At 39.3% G+C, this 18,499-nt stretch overlaps 2 protein-coding genes across 3 annotated transcripts; both read right to left on the bottom strand.

Annotated features, from left to right (window-relative positions):
• Nucleotides 1-93: 93 nt before the first annotated feature.
• Nucleotides 94-12,046, bottom strand: LOC107226825 (telomere-associated protein RIF1). Of its 2 annotated transcripts, none has more exons than XM_046741086.1 (15): nucleotides 10,469-12,046; nucleotides 10,159-10,362; nucleotides 9,775-10,069; nucleotides 9,328-9,665; nucleotides 8,647-9,226; nucleotides 8,330-8,529; nucleotides 7,968-8,108; nucleotides 7,716-7,881; nucleotides 7,203-7,410; nucleotides 6,825-7,051; nucleotides 6,102-6,509; nucleotides 4,394-6,007; nucleotides 3,328-4,185; nucleotides 1,694-3,235; nucleotides 94-1,616 (listed from the first exon to the last, which is right to left on the bottom strand). In XM_046741086.1, the coding sequence occupies exons 1-15, from the start codon at nucleotides 10,579-10,581 to the stop codon at nucleotides 897-899; spliced, it is 7,614 nt and encodes a 2,537-aa protein (XP_046597042.1). In that variant the 5' UTR covers nucleotides 10,582-12,046; the 3' UTR covers nucleotides 94-896. The 2 variants fall into 2 exon arrangements, with proteins under 2 accessions (XP_046597042.1, XP_015523237.2); XM_015667751.2 differs by having other exon boundaries at nucleotides 4,403-6,007; nucleotides 10,469-12,045.
• A 1,528-nt stretch (nucleotides 12,047-13,574) lies between these two features.
• On the bottom strand, nucleotides 13,575-14,979 carry LOC107226843 (coiled-coil-helix-coiled-coil-helix domain-containing protein 2). The gene is made up of 3 exons (XM_015667792.2): nucleotides 14,751-14,979; nucleotides 14,132-14,508; nucleotides 13,575-13,766 (listed from the first exon to the last, which is right to left on the bottom strand). Exons 1-3 carry the CDS (start codon nucleotides 14,789-14,791, stop codon nucleotides 13,756-13,758), a joined length of 429 nt encoding a protein of 142 aa, XP_015523278.2. The 5' UTR covers nucleotides 14,792-14,979; the 3' UTR covers nucleotides 13,575-13,755.
• Between the last annotated feature and the right edge of the window lie 3,520 nt (nucleotides 14,980-18,499).

Here is an 18,499-nt window from a genome sequence, read left to right as displayed (position 1 = left end):
TACAAGGTGCTCAGTTGGTCCTCAGAACTAAGAGGCGCCAAGTCTACGCACAAAACAAGCAGTAAAATTTATAGTGCAATAATAGATCAGTAATTGAAAAAGTCCCAGATTTATTATTTTTAAAGCATTCGTAAACTGGACGCGCTAGTACATACAATATGAATTTAAGGCTGCATACAGTGATTGACTTATCGAGAATAATGCGGAAAAATGCAGATGTTTATACTCTCGGTGCCACGTTGAGAACGTTCGGTAGTATTCGCTTCAGGCGACACTTCGATTCACTGTACTTAATTTTAGTGATTCTTAGCTTGGAGAAATGTCTTTTATGCATATACGGGTAAAAAGTAGGGGGGGGAAGATTGTTTTTTGAAAGCGTCAACTTCTGCAGACATCATTACAATCTTTAATTTTTCACCAATTATTACGATAATATTTGTATAAATAAGAATGAAAATGATAATGATAATGCTGAAATTCATGTATTTGGTACTAATCATTTTTTTCCTTCTTTCTTTCATGCATTTAAAGGTGACTACATAAATAAAGTACCTAGTCCTACAACATAAGATATTTGATTATTCAAATAGTTGAATCAGCATAATCAGTATTCAAATAATCGTTAATCATTACACACTATTTATATTTACAACGCAGCATTCTTAAATTTAGGGAACACAAGATCTGCTGAGTGAATACCGATATTTACCGCCAGTAAATTACTGTAAACCAAGAACTGCAATCAGCGTGGTATCAAAGTTCATAAACTCAAGAAAGAAATAAGCTATTTAAGGAAAATAATATTTGACTGGAAAATAAAAATATTCCTATTATCCATAAATCAATAAACGAAACGGAAAAAAAAGTATTGAAAGTACAAGGGGGCAGTGTAAGACCTACGTATTTGACGGCGGTTTTAGCTGGGTGAATTTCTCTTTTAAAGTCTCATTGAACACGTCAAGGAGTCTTGTCGTATCCAAATTTTTCGCCACCACTTTCAACAGCTCTGTTAATGCATCATCGGATAAATTTTTCTCTTCTATATGTGTCGCCAAGGCCTGAATGGTGCATAGCTCGCTGAAAATACGATTTCGTACAGTGCTTGGCTGTCCTTCTAGGGCCGAACATATGTCAGCAGGACTGTTGTTCTGTAGGGCAATGTCCAATACGATGAGTGGGGAGATGAGTTCCTCATTGGCGACTGTGTGACTGATGATCAAATCTTTGGGCATACGTTTCAGCATCGCTTGAAGGCTGGACAATTCAGTCATTGGTGTAGTTATACCAGCATCTGCCTCTTCCTTGAGTTTTCTTGAAAGCAATTCCGCAAGATCTGACGACGTGCAACGCTTGTTGATAGCAGTTTTAATCTCCTCAAAATCCAACGCCTGCATGCAGTCTGCAGCTTGGATTTTACGACGATACGCTCCCAAAAGTTTCGTAAAGAAATTTTTGTCATGGCTGAAAATGTCCGGCAGTCTACCCAGGACTTTTTCTAATCCTGAGGCTCGACACGCAGTTTTTAGATGCGCGTCAACGCTAGTCTTTGGCTGTATTCCAAGCATTTTTATAGTTGCACGTTCAAGGTCTTCGTCAGCCATGTTTTTCATCTTCAACTGGAAGAAACAAAAGATACACAAATAAATCAACCAATAATTCTTTAAAGTAAATAATTTTCAATCGTATCACTTACCCTATAATTAGCGATAATATTTTCCGCCGAGCATCTTTTTATCGCACTTTTAAGTGTAACCGAAGCATCAACCTCGTCCAGAAGTTCCTCAATCGACACTTGAGTTTCTGTAGATTTAGTCAGTTTCTTAGGACATGTTACACAATCATTCATTGAATTTCTAACTTTCAGTTTAACTAGGGGTGGACAAAGGGAGGAAGACTGAGCGATAGGCGTAGAGCTAGTCAATGACAAGTCAGGAGATGTGGTAGGGGTAATGCCGACCGACGACTGCGATGTGTTGTCCATAGTTCCGAGAGATGGCAAGCTGACGACAGCCGTCTTTTCGAAATGCTCTAATACACTCTTAACAAAGGGGACCTTAGGGCTCCGTTTCACCGGTATCCAATTAACTTCACGCTCGCTTAGCTGAGCAAGATTTCCCACTGTTTCAATGCCCTTTGTTTGAAAGTAGTTAGACAGGTGTGACTTCCACAGAGGATCGGCAAGATATCCTACGATCGAATCGATTGGTTCACTAGACTCTATCAACGTGGGGAATATCGGGCATGCAGAATCCAGCAATTCTGGCTGGTCAAGTTCCATAGTGTCATTGGTGACCTGGCTGCTCTGGCTGAATGGTAAATTGGAAAAAACTGAATCTGTCACAGGAAGAGTGTCAAATTCAGCTGATTGTCCGGCATCATTAGCATGTGTGCTGGTCCTGACGGGTTTGCTGGCGAACAATTCCTCGGAATTAGTAGTCGAATTGAGTCCTGTCACATTTTGTATGTCAACTGTGTCCTCAAGATCATCTATGCACGAGCTTTCTTTTCTCGTTAGACATTCCTGGATAGTGGGATTCGTCGGTACGTTCATTTCAATATATCTCAGACTGCTGTCGTCTTGTGAAGTCTTGTTCCCCAAGGTGGGGCTCGTCTTTTGGTCTCTTTTTGGCAAACTTTTACACTTGTCGATGACTGGGGCAGTATTGACGATCTCAAATATGTCTTGCTGGGTTTCAGTCTCCTCAATATTTTGCTTCTCCAACACGTTCACATCTTGTTCCATTATATCTTTGGCATCTTTAGTTTTGAACTTCGATTTCGGAGATCCGGCTGCTATTTCTATTTCCATCGTCAAATTATCAAGGGTCACTCTTGCGGAATCGTTTCCGCGCTCTGACAGTGAAATCTGATTGTTACTATTGTTGACAATACCTAAAGTCTGATTTTGGGTTTCCTGAGATGTTACTGTCAGATTATCAGAGTCAGCCTCGGTTTTCGAACTACATTTGCCCTCATTTAATATCCCATCGATGACCTGGGAATCGGTTGGATTTAAAGATTTATCAACTTCCATTTCCTGTTCTTTATCAAACTGTCCAGAACTTTGGAAGGTTTTAATCTTTGTCTGCTTCAAGCGTATTGGAGAATCCTTGCGTGGGACGAAAATACGCGATCCTGAGGAAAGTTTGCTCATACGGTGGGGGGATGTTGAGGTAGTTATCTCGTACCCCATTTCTTTAGAGACTGGAGGATCGGCAAAACTGACTCGTTTTCTCTGAAGTCACGAAAGTAAACAAGAACAACTCATTGTTTTATCTGAGTCAATTGATTGTCATAGGTAAATAAGAAAAAAAGAATTCTGCTTACCTTGCACGCAACAGTTGGACTCTCAGCATCATTTTCAATCTGTAGCTGCCGCTGTCGTTTGAGAATGCTGGCCGATGGCGAGGCAGTTAAGGATGGTGGATTGGCGCTGGACCACTCAAGTATGGGAAGTGCCTCTCTGTCTTGAGCGAGCGAGGCATTGTTTTCTTCGTCAGTCTTTTCTCTGTTCGAGTCACCAGTCCGATCAATTAGTGTACCATCTGTACTAGTGTGTTCCATGTCTATTATCTTTACCAGTGACGATTTCTCCCCGTCATTTCTCAAGTTACCAAAATGATTCGTCATTGTCTGTGACAACGCATCCTTATCTGGAGTGGTTCTCATCTTGTTAAATATTTTTTCCTGTCTGCTACCAGACGGACTTCCAAGTCGTTCCGGTTCCTTAAGAACAAAGAACCGATCTTTTTTTCCTGCAGCAGGCTCCTCTTCGTTTTCCTTGACCTTTTTAGAACTCGAAGCAAGATCTTCATCCAGCGAAACACTGGACTTGGTCTCTGCTAACGCTTGTTTAGTTACAAGGCCCAGCATGTGAGCTGTACGTCCCTGTGGTGTGACTGTTCTTAGTTTAGAATATCGTTTCTGACAGGTTTTAGGTGAGCATGAGCTTAACAGCGAGCTAGGAAGTCTAATTGGTGACAAGGAAACGTCAGTTGCCAGGGATGGTCTCAATTCTGGCGACGTAGTTTTCGCCTCAGCTGTCACAACAGGTTCAGTCAGCACTATTATTTCTGGAGTTGTAGTTGTATCGTCAATTTCCTTAATATTTTGCAAGGCAGTATTCTCTTTCTCTTCCTTCTCCTCTTCCATCTTTTCTGCATCGATGTTATTCTCGCTAACAGACTAACAGATAAATACAATTATTACTCACTGCACAATAACAAGAAATGTAAATTTACATTTTAAAATTGTAACGGGCGGTAAAAACCGAACAAGGAGAAGCAGGCTAATCACATCAAATGAGGAGTAGAGCCTTATGAGATTGTTGAATTGACAAAATCGAAATTAATTGTACAATTCTGATTTTATTAAATGAAAACATAAATTTTACCGAACATACTTCTCTCAGTGAAACCTCGGTTGTCTCAGATGTGCATACTTTGAACGGGCTGTCAGGTTCGGGACCCTTTATGATCTTAGTTTTTTCATTTCCAACATCAAGTTCGATTGTTTGGCCAGGTTGTAAGCTTTGCATTTTGTTGATCCTAATAAAACATTGCTTGTTGCTATATTTTTTGTCCAACATTGACGAACCACTGGTAGAGGATGCTTGCGAACTTTCAACAATTTCTTCCGAGTCACTGGTTAAATTCTGAGAAGCTGACTCTTGAGACTCATTTTCCGTGATATTAAGATCTGGCTCTTTTGCCAGCTCCTGAATCTCATTGCTATCTTTAGATTCAGATTTATCACTCAGATTTTTTTTTGTAGTATTTTCATGAGAAACAGGGTTTGTCGAGTCTTCAGAACTGGGGCTATCTACCAATTTTTTCTCTAATTTCTTTTCCGATTTTTTTTCCACCGTTTTCTTCTCCACTATATTCTTTTCCATCGTTTTCTTTTCCACTGTATTCTTTTCCATCGTTTTTTTTTCCACGGTTTTCTTTTCCGTCGACATTTCGTCAAGTGCTGAGCTTTTCGAATTTCTAAGCTTCCGTTTTTGCGAAGATTGAGACCCAGGGTCAGATTTGATTTCCTTTACCGTACCTTTAGCGCGAATGGTTTTGCTGTTTCTAGTGGTTTTGGATGTCTCACATGACTCGCATTCATCCGTCTTTGCCTCCCCCTCGTCCTCATAGTTTACTTTAGATCGTCTGCGACCAGGATGATTGAGAAATTGATCATTCCCAAATACCATGTTGATCCTGAGACGTGACATTTCAGTTTTTGTCCTCTTGCTTAAGGGCTTTTTGTCCTTCTCACTCTCCGTTGACTGAATGCTATCAGAATCACTCTGGGTATCACTGACTATCGGAAGAATTGATTTTCTGAGTTTTCTGCTGATGCAAATGTTTCCTTCGCTGTCGCTGTCCGACCCTGTAGTTTTCCGCTTTACTCCTCTCTTAGTGGCCTCTTTAACGTGCTTAGACTTTTCCTCAGACGTATTTGGGTTTTGCAAAGTTGAAGGTGTTTCGATCGATTTTTTCTCAGAAGATGCCTCCTTGGGAAATTCAGTCAACGATTCGAAGTTCAATTTTTTTGCTATTAATAGATTGGTCTCAACATCCTTAGAGGACTCGATAGTTGGCGAAATTCTCTCACAGGTCGATGGATTTTCAGTGATTTTTATATTCTCTCCATTCTTAATTTTTTCACCCTCAACTTCCTTCGTCTGCACCTTACTGGAAGTCTCACTAGTTTCGGTAACAACTGTTTGACCTGGATCAAGTTTGTTTTCTTTATTTGCTTCTCCGATATTTGTATTCTTATCACCTGCACCAAGGGCATTGGTGCTATTCAATTTACATGTTGTATCCTGGTTAGCAATCTTGCTCTTCTCTTTGTCAAACCATTCTTGGATCTTTTGTGTGTCTTGAGAGTAGGACTGTGAAAGGTCGTTATAGAGTGCTGGAATATCCTCCCGTCTTCTCAACAGCGACTCTTTCTGATGCTCTGTAAGCCGATTGGCGTCGAATTTAAAGTCATTTTTTATAACAACGTATTCCTGTAATGAAGAAATCGCAGCTATTCATCTACAAAGTCAGTCAGGATTAAATACTGGTTGTATATTAAGATAATTAGACAAAATAGTCACGTACCTGTGAATCAGGGTCAGGAAAATATGGACACTTCGCTGCATTTTTAGATATGTGGCTTGGACCAGGGCCAGGTGTGATAGGCTTAGGGCTAGGGATTTTGCGGTTGAGAAAGCTGCCAGTCTGTTTTGGGAATTTGGGAGTTTGCTTATCTCCATTTTCTGGTAGAGTTAAGCCAGTAGATTCTTGTTTAACTTTATCCGATTTGGCATCATTTATAAGTTTTTTCACCAAAGGTTTGTTCCTGTACTCATCCAAGTCGAGACAAGAAAGCGTTTGAGACACGATTTCAAATTCTTGGTGACGGAGGGCCAGTTGGAAAGCTTTTTGAAATGACACGATCATCGTTGACGATAAGATCGCTCCAAGCCCTTTGAAAATGCTCATGATTGTTTCCCAGGTACTCATGATCTAGAATTACAGGATATCAAGTTCTACAAATACCAGATGAAAACAAAATGGCTTTACATTTTATTAATATTAGATACGAGTGTGTTTAAGTTTATGATTTACGATTTCTTTATTCAATCTTTATACTACATAAAATCTATCAGGGATGATTAAAAAGTGAAAAGAAAAACAATATCTCAGGTTTTGCTCTCAAGTTTCATTTTGAAATATGTTCAATTCTAGGTATTAGCTACGATCACTGACATTGCGAATTTTCCAGGGTTCTGAAAACTGTCAATATTTAATTTACACTGCCGATAAGCAAGTTCTGATTACCTCTTTCACTAAACTCTCTTCTTTGCAAGGTCCCAGCATGTGTTCAAGTGCAGGCCGTACTGCTTCCAAGCATGTCGCTACTTTGCTGGGCGCATGTCCATAAAGGGTTATCAATACAGATGATAGTTCTCTAAGCGCAACCTCAGTGTCCTTGAAATTTTTCACTCGAAAGTTGATTATGCATAAATTGTTGATAAGTCTGACTATGGGCAGGAACCCATTTGTGTCTAAAAAAAAAAAGAACACAAAATAATATTGAATAATGCTTAAACTCGTTTGCAAATACGGATATCAAATTTCAATACTCATTGTATGTACATCGGGTACAAAATGGGATCAGTCTAAAACGCGAATAAGTAATATTTTCTTTTTTCCTACCAAGCACGTGCTTGTAATTCATTGTTGTCAATATTCCGTCCAGGCAAGATACGGCAAAGCCGGCGTATCGTTCATCTGAATCAATGCCATCTTGTATCATAGAAATTGCTAATGATACAAATTCGTTGGGCTTTACTGTAGAAACTAGATTAGCTTGAAGATCGAATTGTCCGTAAAGATTTTTCCACGTAACTGCAATCTTCTTGATCTACAATTACCGTATAATTACATTAACGAAATAATAATAAACACGAACATAATGGGTCTTTACTTTCCATGCTTTCCTGAGTCTTTTTTCTTCTTATACGCTTTACCTCAACAGATACTTAAAAATATTGTTACAGTAAAAGAAAATCTAACATTTTGGCACTATAAACTTGAAACAGAAATCAACTTTAAAGGATAACAATCATAGGATCACTCAACATTCAAGTAGAAAATAAGAAATAAAAACAAAAATGAAATTAATTTATAGCTATCAAAGATGAAGCATAAACAAATTTTTTCACTCACATTCCGTACATCAGTTACTAGATTACGTGTAAACGGGAACTTCATCAAAGTTTGAATGGTTTTAAAGTCATGTGCTGCTGCATCACCTTCGTTCACTTCCTTCCCATCATTCATGTATTTAATTACCATCTCACAGAGAATACACCATAGTACAAACAAACCATTTCTGCAGAAATAAATTTCCGTTATAATAACAGATTATGCTTGAATAATCCGATTCTAATTTTCTTCTTCAATATAAACATAACTTACGAGTTTTCAGGAATAGTATTTACTGATTCAAGTTGCTCAACTAGCTTTTTAATCACTTCAAATGCGTTTGGTACATAAGATATTTGCTCAGATGGTTTGACTCCTCGCCAGAGCAGGTATTTGATTAAATCATGGTGCGTCCTTTAAATAGATTAAAAAAATAATATATTGACGATCATATTGCTGTAATCAGCAGAAAGAATAGTTTAATGTAGTTTAAATTTATTATTTTAAATCTACAACGTCGTCATGTAACAGAAATTTCTATGATCTAGACTTATATAAAATATGTAAGATGTTACTTTCAAGCAAACACGACACTAGTCTTTTAGACACTAGTTAACGAGATATATCCTACGTACCTGTCGATTTTACTCAGCATTGACGGTTTTATAAAAATAGTCATTAGATCGACCATTGTGTCAAAATTAAATATATAAGCCGGTAGAGACTCAAGGCTCGGTATAATAATATCCAGCATGGTATCCCTGATGATTGGTTTAGTTTCGATATACTCCCCCAATGCCATGAAGAGCAATATAATTTCTTTGTGTATTTGTGACTAAAACATATATATAAAGGAAAAAAAAAATTGTTGAAGAGACTGATTGATTTTGCAACCAGTTGTTATTTTCATTTTACAATGAGATATTTTGTAATCACATAAATAGTAACCTACCAGTGCAGCGCCATCTTCGATATCCTTAGTTCGAGCAAGGAGAGTTTTCCAAAAGACGGCAATTATTTCACCTCTTGTTTCCAATTCCATGTGAGTCAAGGCAAGCATTGCCTCACCAACGCAGTGTACAAACGTTTTGTAACATAGCTTAAATACTTCGGCACTGACAGGAGATGGAAGTTTTTCTTCTAGTGAAGATTTCGTTAATTCCAAATCTTTCTCATTTGCAGACAAAAGTTGCAAGAGTGCGTCAATTGCGATAAATTTAGTTTTGTAAAATCTCTTGCCGGGCGAAGGAACAACGTTGAATTTCGATGATAAAAGTGGCGTGTCACCAAGTGGACCAAAACAAAAGTTAAGGAACTGAGTAAGTACTGGGCTAGTAAATTTTTCAATATGCTTGAACAGCTTGTAGATCAGATGCCACCAAACCGTAAGTTTTGTCATAGTCATCATCTCAGTTTTACTGTTCTTAGCATTCAATGGTATACAGAGTAGCTTAATTCGTCTGACAGTAGCAAGCTCCTGTTCGTCAAGGGCAAAGTTGTCCACTATCAGGTTCCATGATAAAAAAGCTTGCCTGTGTAAAAAGTATTTAAAAGTTTAGAAAATTGTGTCACTTGAATAATACTGACTATGTTGCAGTTTCTTGTCAAACATTTGCCGCGCATTTCACTTTACCTGCGTACAACCGTATCCACAGATTTAAATGCTTTCTCCTCGACACTAAGCAGGTTATTTATGAGACCAGCTCCGCGATGAAGTTCTGTGCCGAGGAGCTGAATGCTAGTAGTCCAGAGCACAGACCAGTCAGGTTCACAGGCAGATACTAAAATTGACATGCGTTTACAATAAGTATTCTGCAACATGGTTTTGTAGTCTTGCCATACAGTAGGTGAACTAATGCGTATGCGATTTCCCATGTTAGGAACCTGGAGTACTTGTATTGCCGGACCTCGCTGTCGTTTGTGACCCATGTAAGCCAAGGTTGCCACTTTGTCCAAAAACATACCACTGAACTGAAAGAACATTATTAGATAGATCATCAAGTCATCAGAAAGGGTCAGTGGTCTAATAAACGTTGCACCAGCTTGACATGGTTAGAATGATGAAAATAGCAAGACCCACCTTTGCACATTCATCGTAAGTGGTGGAAGTAGATAATTTGTAAAGTCTATACAGCAAATTCAGTACACAGACGACGATTTTTTCCTCTACCTGTTCCATAGTGGACAATGTTTTATACTCAACAATTTGCAGGGGTTTTATGTTATCAACGCAAGCGTCTGGAGCAATCCAATCCATTTTTTCAGCAGTTACTGAGTTCATGCAATCCTTGAGAAAGTCGACAATGTATTTATCAGAAGATAACGCCTTCACTGCTTCATCCTGAAGCCCTTCAAAGAGCTGGAATATTTTGAGCCTGAAAAATATATAAAAAAATGACGAACTGAGCCATAAAATGGTCACACAGGAAACGATAGCTGATTAGTATTCATTGGGTAATCGCACCTCGCCTCAAAGTTAACGCGCATCAGTTCACTGAATAAATTGAGCTTGCGATCTCTGCATGATCGAAGAATGGCAGCCAAAGTGCAACTCGCTTCAGGGTAGAGAATTTCCTTGCCACTGGTGAAAGCTGAGAGAACTAATTTGCATATTTCCTTCAATTGTCCCTCGGAAAGAGAGTCCACAGCTCCAGGCCTGGCAACGGCGCTAAAATCACCGATCGATTAAAATTTCCTGTCGTTACTTCATCAACAGCGGTACGGTTAATGCGAGAAAGAACGAGTAAAGTAAGATAGTTTGAAGATTTTATCACCTCTGAATGCAGGTCAACGCCTCGCATATTTCTTGAGGGTCCAAAGAACCGCGTAGAGTCCTGACCGCCGTGAAGACCTGGCTCCTCCTAAACTCTGACCTGCTGGACGACATTGACGCCGGTTGTTTTTACTGTATCCAGATAAATTCACGCGGCAGTTGTCTGACACATCGCTCAATGACTCGAGGAAGCCGCGAATGCCGCCCGTCCACGTGACGGAAATATGACACTTTTCTCCAAGGCACTCGGTCTCTTGGCAAACTTTTTTACGGGGATTCGCTTCGACGCCGGCTTGTGTGCGTGAGTGCACGAGTGATTTCGAAATCGCCCTAAATCGTGGTCGTGCGTAAGTTGTGTAAGTTCGTGTTTGTATAAACAACAGAACGACGCGCAGAGCGCAATTTTTTGCCGATAGTCTCAGGACCGTTGCTGCTGAGACGTTTGCTGTGCGAAGAGGTTGAAAAATATTTGCTCTTGTCAGCGGATTGGCTCCGCGTCCATTGTCAGCAGAGTGAAGTCTCTCGCCTGCTTCGCGGTCTTTCAGCTCGCTCTGGTTTATCAAACTAGAAATAATCACTGGTCGACGTTGCCCCCGGTTTGTCCGGCACAAATTATTACGACGACGGCGCGAAGAGATCTTGGTTTGTTTTGGCGAAATCAAGGCGCGTAGCGAGCTTTGCGGGGGGAGGGCTTAGGGCATATACTACTGGAGGGAGCTACCCATCCCATCGACCTCGCGACAAATGCAGCCGAAGTGATGAGAGAGATACATATATTTTGGGGTTACTCCGTCCCTCTCACTCTGCGTTTGATTGGCTGAGAGGAAACGTAACGGCCAATCAGGCGTAGAGCGGGAGAGATAGATCATATACCAACGTATACCTCTCTTTCTCTCTCTCTCACTCCTCCGCTACATTTTATGTGCACGCGAAGCTACCTCCAGTAGTGTATGCTTTAACCATAAAGTGGAAAGGTCGGGAGCGGGGCGGGGGGGGAGCCCGTGACGACAGGACGAAACAGGCTAGCAGGTCGGGACAGGTTGTGACAGTACATCGCACGTCCGCTGGGCAATGTCCGATGGCCAGTGTTGAGGAGGATTAACGAGGTATCGGGCGGTTTGATCAGTTCAGCTATTTATTGTTAGTGCCGCAACGCGGCATCAAATCGAGTTGACGGATACCGGTCGTGGTCATCTAGGCTTACCGAACAAAACGAAGGCGACAGAAAATCCCGCGAATGAGGTTTCAGGGCGCTACTTGTCGAGTAAAATTACCACCCCGAAAACACCTTCGGCGCTATAGACTTTCACGTCAGTATTTCGCCCAGCGCTTTTGCAACTGCGCTAAAGTCTAAACGATTTCTTGAACACTGGCTACTCGATCAGGGCTATGATCAAACGAATATTAGAGCTTCCGGATGATCCCGTTTGGAAAATAGTTGGGTCAATAAATTGATCTGGATCACTTCCCATTCCTCACTCCCATTGGCTTCCTACCCTCGTCCAACGGAGTTGACTAACTACAGTAGGAACTTGAGGTAAGGTTGGGTTAGGTTTTTAACTGCTAGTATTATCATAGCTACTACACTTTTCTGCGCTTTCCAGGCTAAGAAATATAGTACCAATCCAAAGTTATGCTCTTTCGACTAGTGCAGGAAGTCTGGGAGAGTGTTGTGGCAATAAAAAGACCTGTTATGTGTACTATGTTTTTCTTGACATAGGAATTAGAGGCATGGTAATTAGAGAGCAAGAGAATCGATATCTTGTGCTTTTTTCTGTTCCATTCAATGACTATTGGGTTCTATTCAAGAACCCATGTCCCACGATATATTATTCTAAAAACACATTGATACAGTTCCATTTTGGGCACTCACGTTTCTAGTTCTGAATGTAAATACTTTCAATATGGCAGTCAGTTTTTGACGTAGCCATTGCTCTAAATCGAGAATAGGATTAAGAGATTGTAATTGTCGGTCACGTGTCCAAAAAGACATACATTGTATTTGGAAGTCTAATTCACAGTTTATGTTTCGAACTTTGAGCTAACAACGCGAAATATACAATTTTATATTATGTAATCAAGATATCAGCGTCATATCATGGTTATCTGGATGCTGTAGTTTAATCCAGTCCACGCCGCTTTGCAAGACATTATCGTAAATCTGAAAAGTTGAATAAAATCCTATTAAAATACTTGAACGTATTACTGTCGGGAAGATGCGCGGGTTTGCTTGAGAAGTTCAATATTCAACATCTGATGTACCAATTCAACACATGAATCTTCACACGAATAATCTAGTGTTAAACAAGATTTTTACATCACAATCTTAGATGGCGCAAGCATAGCTAGCTCACATCTTCATTTTTGTCTTGACCGTACGGAAAATGTAACTTAACGAGGTATTAAAATTTACTTCGTCACACGTATATTCGTAATTTGCGAGAAGTGATCGGAAAAAATTTTGTTACAGAAAAATAAATTTGCAATTCAAGACATGCACTGTTACCATTTTTCTGAATGTTTTTCTGCAAAAACTAATTACAGATGGCACCACTCGGGGATTCTAGCGTGTTGTCTAGCTTGTTGCCAAGTGTCAAATGTTTAATTTGCCCAGAAGAGATGCTATGTCGAGGTCGTTGTTAGACTTGTTAGGTTAAGCTGGGTAACGATTGCAATGCCCAAGATCAAGTCGATTTTGAAATGGGTTAGAAAAAACCTGATTTTGCTACTTATTCGAAAATGATCTTTTCACTCTATCTGATGTGGTTGGATAATCACTACATCTGGCCTGCAATTACATATTCAGTCCGAATAAAATAATTGCATCGGTATAACTCCGAGTTACTTTCAAGGATATGGAATGTGATTTTTGTGCTAAGACTGTAGCCAGCCAGATGATTCTGTTAGAGATTGAATCACCCTGTAAAGGATATTCTTACCTACTAATGTTTTGATATCAGTCTTATAGTACTAAATCACTGGTAAGAATATTTGATAATAATGCTTTTTTAAGAAAAGCTAACGATACATATACTCGAGACATTAGAGATGTGCATGCATAAATTTCCTTTTCAAGATTAATTACGTTGAAATCAAACTGGGCATTGTAGCTTGGGCGACGAATTTATTTATTCAACAAATAACTCTACATATTGTACATGTCAGGGTATTAGCAGGACTACCATCATAGTTAAACTACAAGTAATATAGATTCCGTGATCATGAGCCGGTTAGGTAGCGTGTACTTGTTGTTTTCACGATGTTCTAATTAAACAAACGTATCTCTCACTACATTACACCTGAAACAAAAAGAAAACAAAATCTTGACGATATCCACTGCTCTTTGCAATTTTCTGCAATATTACTAAACAGCTGTTCACATGTAAACGTACCACATGTAAGCAGTGTTTAATCTACAGATTCCAATTTGTTATTATATAAAATTTGATTTATTTGCCACATCTTTGATTGGCTTGCATTTACGTGTTAATGGTTCACTATTTCAGATAAAAGATGCTGTAGTTTTCTTGTTATTTCTTGCACAGAATTTACACATTCCTAATGGAGTATCAAAGAAAGACTTTACATTGCAAACAGTTTTACTAGCGTTGCACTTGCAATCTTTTCTTGTCCTCTATTATTTGAAATTACATTAAATACTAACGGTTTGAAACTTTGCACTGGCGAAGGGCCTCGTTGAAGCCCTCACACAGAGTCAAGTCTGATTGACCCTGTGCACATTCGAGGAACTGTTTAATCTCCCATGCGCAAGGTCCGCTGGGTTCGGCATTGCCTGCCACGGAAGCTTGAGGCGCAGCTGGAGCAGCGGCCGCAGGCTGGTCTGAACCTCCGCTAAACATTCCAGTCATTGCGTGTCCAATAGTATGTCCAACTGCTGATCCAATTGCCACACCACCGGCGGTTGCTGCCATTTGTCCCATCAGAGATGGACCTTGGGATGGAGCGGCCATTGGGGCTGATGGAGCAGCCTGTATAGGTGGCTGGGCTGGAGGTGGTGCAGCCCTCGCAGGTACCGTCGCCCTGCAACAGCATTCAGATGATCCAGGATTGATCAAAAAAAAAAAACAATAAACGGAAATAAAAGTTATGAAAAAATTTCGGAACAACATGACTCGTTGAAATCAATAAAAACGTGACGACGGAAGCATGAAGCTGACTATTGCACGAAATTGCGTTTTTAGAATCATAATTATGAGTATAATACTCGTGACAGTGATGTAATGCGTCGATGAAATTACTATATTTTAATACATTTCTACTACCTTCGGGGTGGTGGACTTGCGGAACGTCCTCGTCGAGGCATGTTTGAGTCTTTATTCTTTGCTCAGTCAATATCACTTTCACGAAACGCTCTCTTGCTTTGAACTGACTCGTCTGCTCGGCACTGGCTGAATGTATGTCTAGTTACACAACGCAGAATATTCCGGAACAATGATATATGTATGTATATATGTGTAAAAATACACGTTCAATGTCGCACGACAATCCGCAATTCAGGTAAATGACGTCGAAATTGGAAGTTGGGGCATGTGACTAAAAAGGCGCATTTTCATATAAGTCTAATCCTAAGAGCAGAAATACTAGAGAGAGAAATTCAAATGATCTTTATTACGGACATGCGAACCTAGTGGCAGGAAATTGAACTCAGTTGAATATGACTGTTGACTCACTTAAAAGATTTTCTCGTTTATAAATTTGCCACAGTGAAATGATATACTCCCAATAATGTATTCACGGATCTTCTGAAACATAGTTTTCATCAAAGAAAACGGTTCCGAAGTATGTGGAACTTTGGACCTTCATCGGCACGGAACTGGAAACCAGACTTGAAGCTCAAGAGCGCATGCGCAATTCATTCAGACTAGGAATCTGATTGGATCACGAATAAGCCCGACTGAAGATGTATAAAGACTGCAGCCTTACGGCTTAGTGTTCGGGTAACAGCTGCTAAGGGGCAAAAGAGAATTCTACTATGCTGTATTAATTTTACAATGGAATCCCACGAGACGAGTGAGTAAGCGCAGGATCGTCAAATTAGCCCCAAACCCGGCAAACCATTATGAAAAATAACCTAAGGTTAACAGTCTTCATGTGACTGTCAAGCCTCACGTGCCAGATTTGAATAAAGGCCCGTGCAGATTCAGTAATGTGGCGATTTCGTAAGGTTCCAGCTTTACTGCAGTTTCTACTTTTTTGATTGTGAGTCAAAAATATATGCTAATTTTCACGCACAAAACGTTGCACAAGTTAGGAAAAAAATATGTGTAGATGATTAACGCAGGAGAAACTTTCAGAGAAAAAAAAGCATAAACGCATTACTGGATTAACTTACGGTCGTTGAGATATTGGCGAAGGTGTTTTGGGGTCCTTGCTGGCTCTATCTTTTGCTCTTACCTGATTCCTTGTGGCCAGACATTTGCGATATGAAATAACTAAATACTGAGAATTTCTAATTTGAGGTTCGAATTTTCGAGGTTGTACGTATATTGTTACAGAGTAACGCTAACTAACTGCAGAGATACTCATTTCTTCCGTTGCCATGACTGTAATTACCATGATTACAGCGAAGTATGCTACAAACCACGTCAGAAACACGGGCTTCTTTTTGACGCCAATGACACCTTTAGTCCAGCGTCCGTTTTTTTTTCTTTTCTCAACTCTTCTGCTTATGTAATGCTTAGTCTAGCACAGCTCAGGCATGAGCGACTTTGCGAGTGATTAGTGACCTATCTGATGCAATAGATTATAAAATTTCCGTAAAGAATCATGAGCAGTTGACCCGTAACGTAACAATGACTTCCGATCTTTAGATGTAAATAAAACCGCGAAGAAACGATTAACTGCAATCACGCGAAACTAACTACGCACGCGTGGATTATTAATATCTGCCTTAACCCACCAATCAAGTTTCTAGACTCTAAGCCCGACTTGGGTACATAAACCGTACTGTACGCGCCGAGGTTGTATCAGCCCGCCAACTTCATCATCATTGCTTCTTTCGCACATTTAAATGATAATTGATTCAATACAATCGGCTTGAGACTCGACCGTGACGTCTCTACATTTCTTTTATTTACCGAAAGAGTGAGAGAAAGAGAGATTCGAGGTTATCTCTTTAAAAAATAACCCCAGTAATAATAATGAAGACTAAGAAAAAAATTGTCGTACGAATAATAGCTTAAAGCACCGGTTTTTTTAGTACTATAAACACATTTTTTCTTTTGTATGAAATGTCTTCAACTACACCCAATTCGTGTACCTAAAATTGAATTTGAAATTGTTAGATAGACGCAAATTATATGTGAATTATTACTATCAACATTATTATAACAAGTACGATGCTGAAATCGTTTCTCCGTGTCGAATTTTTCTTTCGCATAAAATTAGCGAAATAAAATATTAGTTCTTCACTGCACTTGTGTTTACCAATGTATGTCCAGTTTTCTTTGTCACTTCGTAATTCTTTTTTTGTTTCATTGTATTTATATTTATGTTTGTGAAACCAGAATCATCTGAATGTTTACATTTTCACGTTCATAATTTCTATAGTAAGCATCAGGGCCATGTTGACGGTATATCAATTCGCCAATATCAAATTTGAGCATCTATCTCGATTAATCGTCTGCACTAACAATAAGTCTGCAACTTATTACAAACATCAATGACTGTAGAATTATTGATTTATGGCAATTACTTCACTGAGAGATAAATATAAACTCAGTACAGCTTTTTATCGCTTATTGATTGAGATCGAAATCTGACTGACCGATAAATTTATCGATAAAATATCTGCCTTCCAGAAAATCAGATATTACTGTTTTAGTACTATTATATATATCACTCTGTTAATTATGATTATTGCTATGTAATATTTTCGACATTAATGCAAAGTGTGACTAAACAAAAACAAAATTATTAGTTAGTGATTAGATAAACTAAGTAAAAAAGAACCTCTTTTGTCCATTATGCGTTGAGTCATCGAAAGACTGTTTTCGAGTTTCTTGCACTTTCAACCCTAAGTCGTGGAACAATGAGTTATTAAACTCGACGATCCGTTTGCCATTTTTCTCGATAGGTAAGAGAAGATATTTAATTGCGTCGTAAGAGTCCCCGTAATATATCGGTGTTTTTAGCGCGTAGAAATGACAATGAACGTTAAAGAGATCGACCTATTATTGACTCTATATAATTATAACCACAGCTGTCGGCTTCACAATCTGTTTTAATTTAAAAGAATTGAATAGGAAACTTGTAACTAGTACTCGTATCTCTGCGCCCATCCGGAAGAGTGCGTGTATAATGGATTAGAAATAAATCTGAGACTAATTTCATGTTTCACAGATCGCTTTGGCGAATTTAGGTGTAAGGTACAGTTAAGAGTGATATGATGCATATACTTACACGTGCGCATCTCTTTCGTTCAATCGATTGATTAAATATTGATTATAAAAAAAAAAAAAAAGTTACATTGTAAACAGTGCGCAGTTGTTGTCTGGCCTGTACTATATATACGTATATGGCAATGATAATGATAATGAGACCAACCTTCATTTCAAGGAGTGTAAACAACTGTGTGGTTCAGCAATACCGTTTAGCAAATATGTCGGGTGAATCAACTACTTGTTAAAATCAGTCAATGAATTCAGCAGTGTAGAAGTTGCTAAATTCAACACCAGTTGCTCCTCGCTAATTTAGATGAGGCACGAGGCAGCCCAATAAAGAGTGCAGAGTATATAACAAAAGTCGGGAACACTGACAATGAGAACATTCAATATTAGTTCAAAGATACAGCGGAAAAACGTTGTATTTTCTCAGCTGTGGATCCTATAATGTTTACGTTGCGCTTTTTGAGTTCCTGGGGTGCCATTTGCGAAGAAAACTTTCTTGGAGTGCATATACTAGACCTGGGAAATTCAGCAACAATGACCGTTGCAAAAAGATCAGATTTCCATTATCGCGAACGGACTTGGGTTACAAGTATCGATAACCTGCCGGATCAAAGTATAAGCAA

This window comes from Neodiprion lecontei, chromosome 5, assembly GCF_021901455.1.
Source record: "Neodiprion lecontei isolate iyNeoLeco1 chromosome 5, iyNeoLeco1.1, whole genome shotgun sequence".
Lineage (NCBI taxonomy): Eukaryota > Metazoa > Arthropoda > Insecta > Hymenoptera > Diprionidae > Neodiprion > Neodiprion lecontei.
The sequence above is the reverse complement of the archived record's forward strand: the minus strand, read 5'-3'. Positions and strand labels throughout refer to the sequence as shown.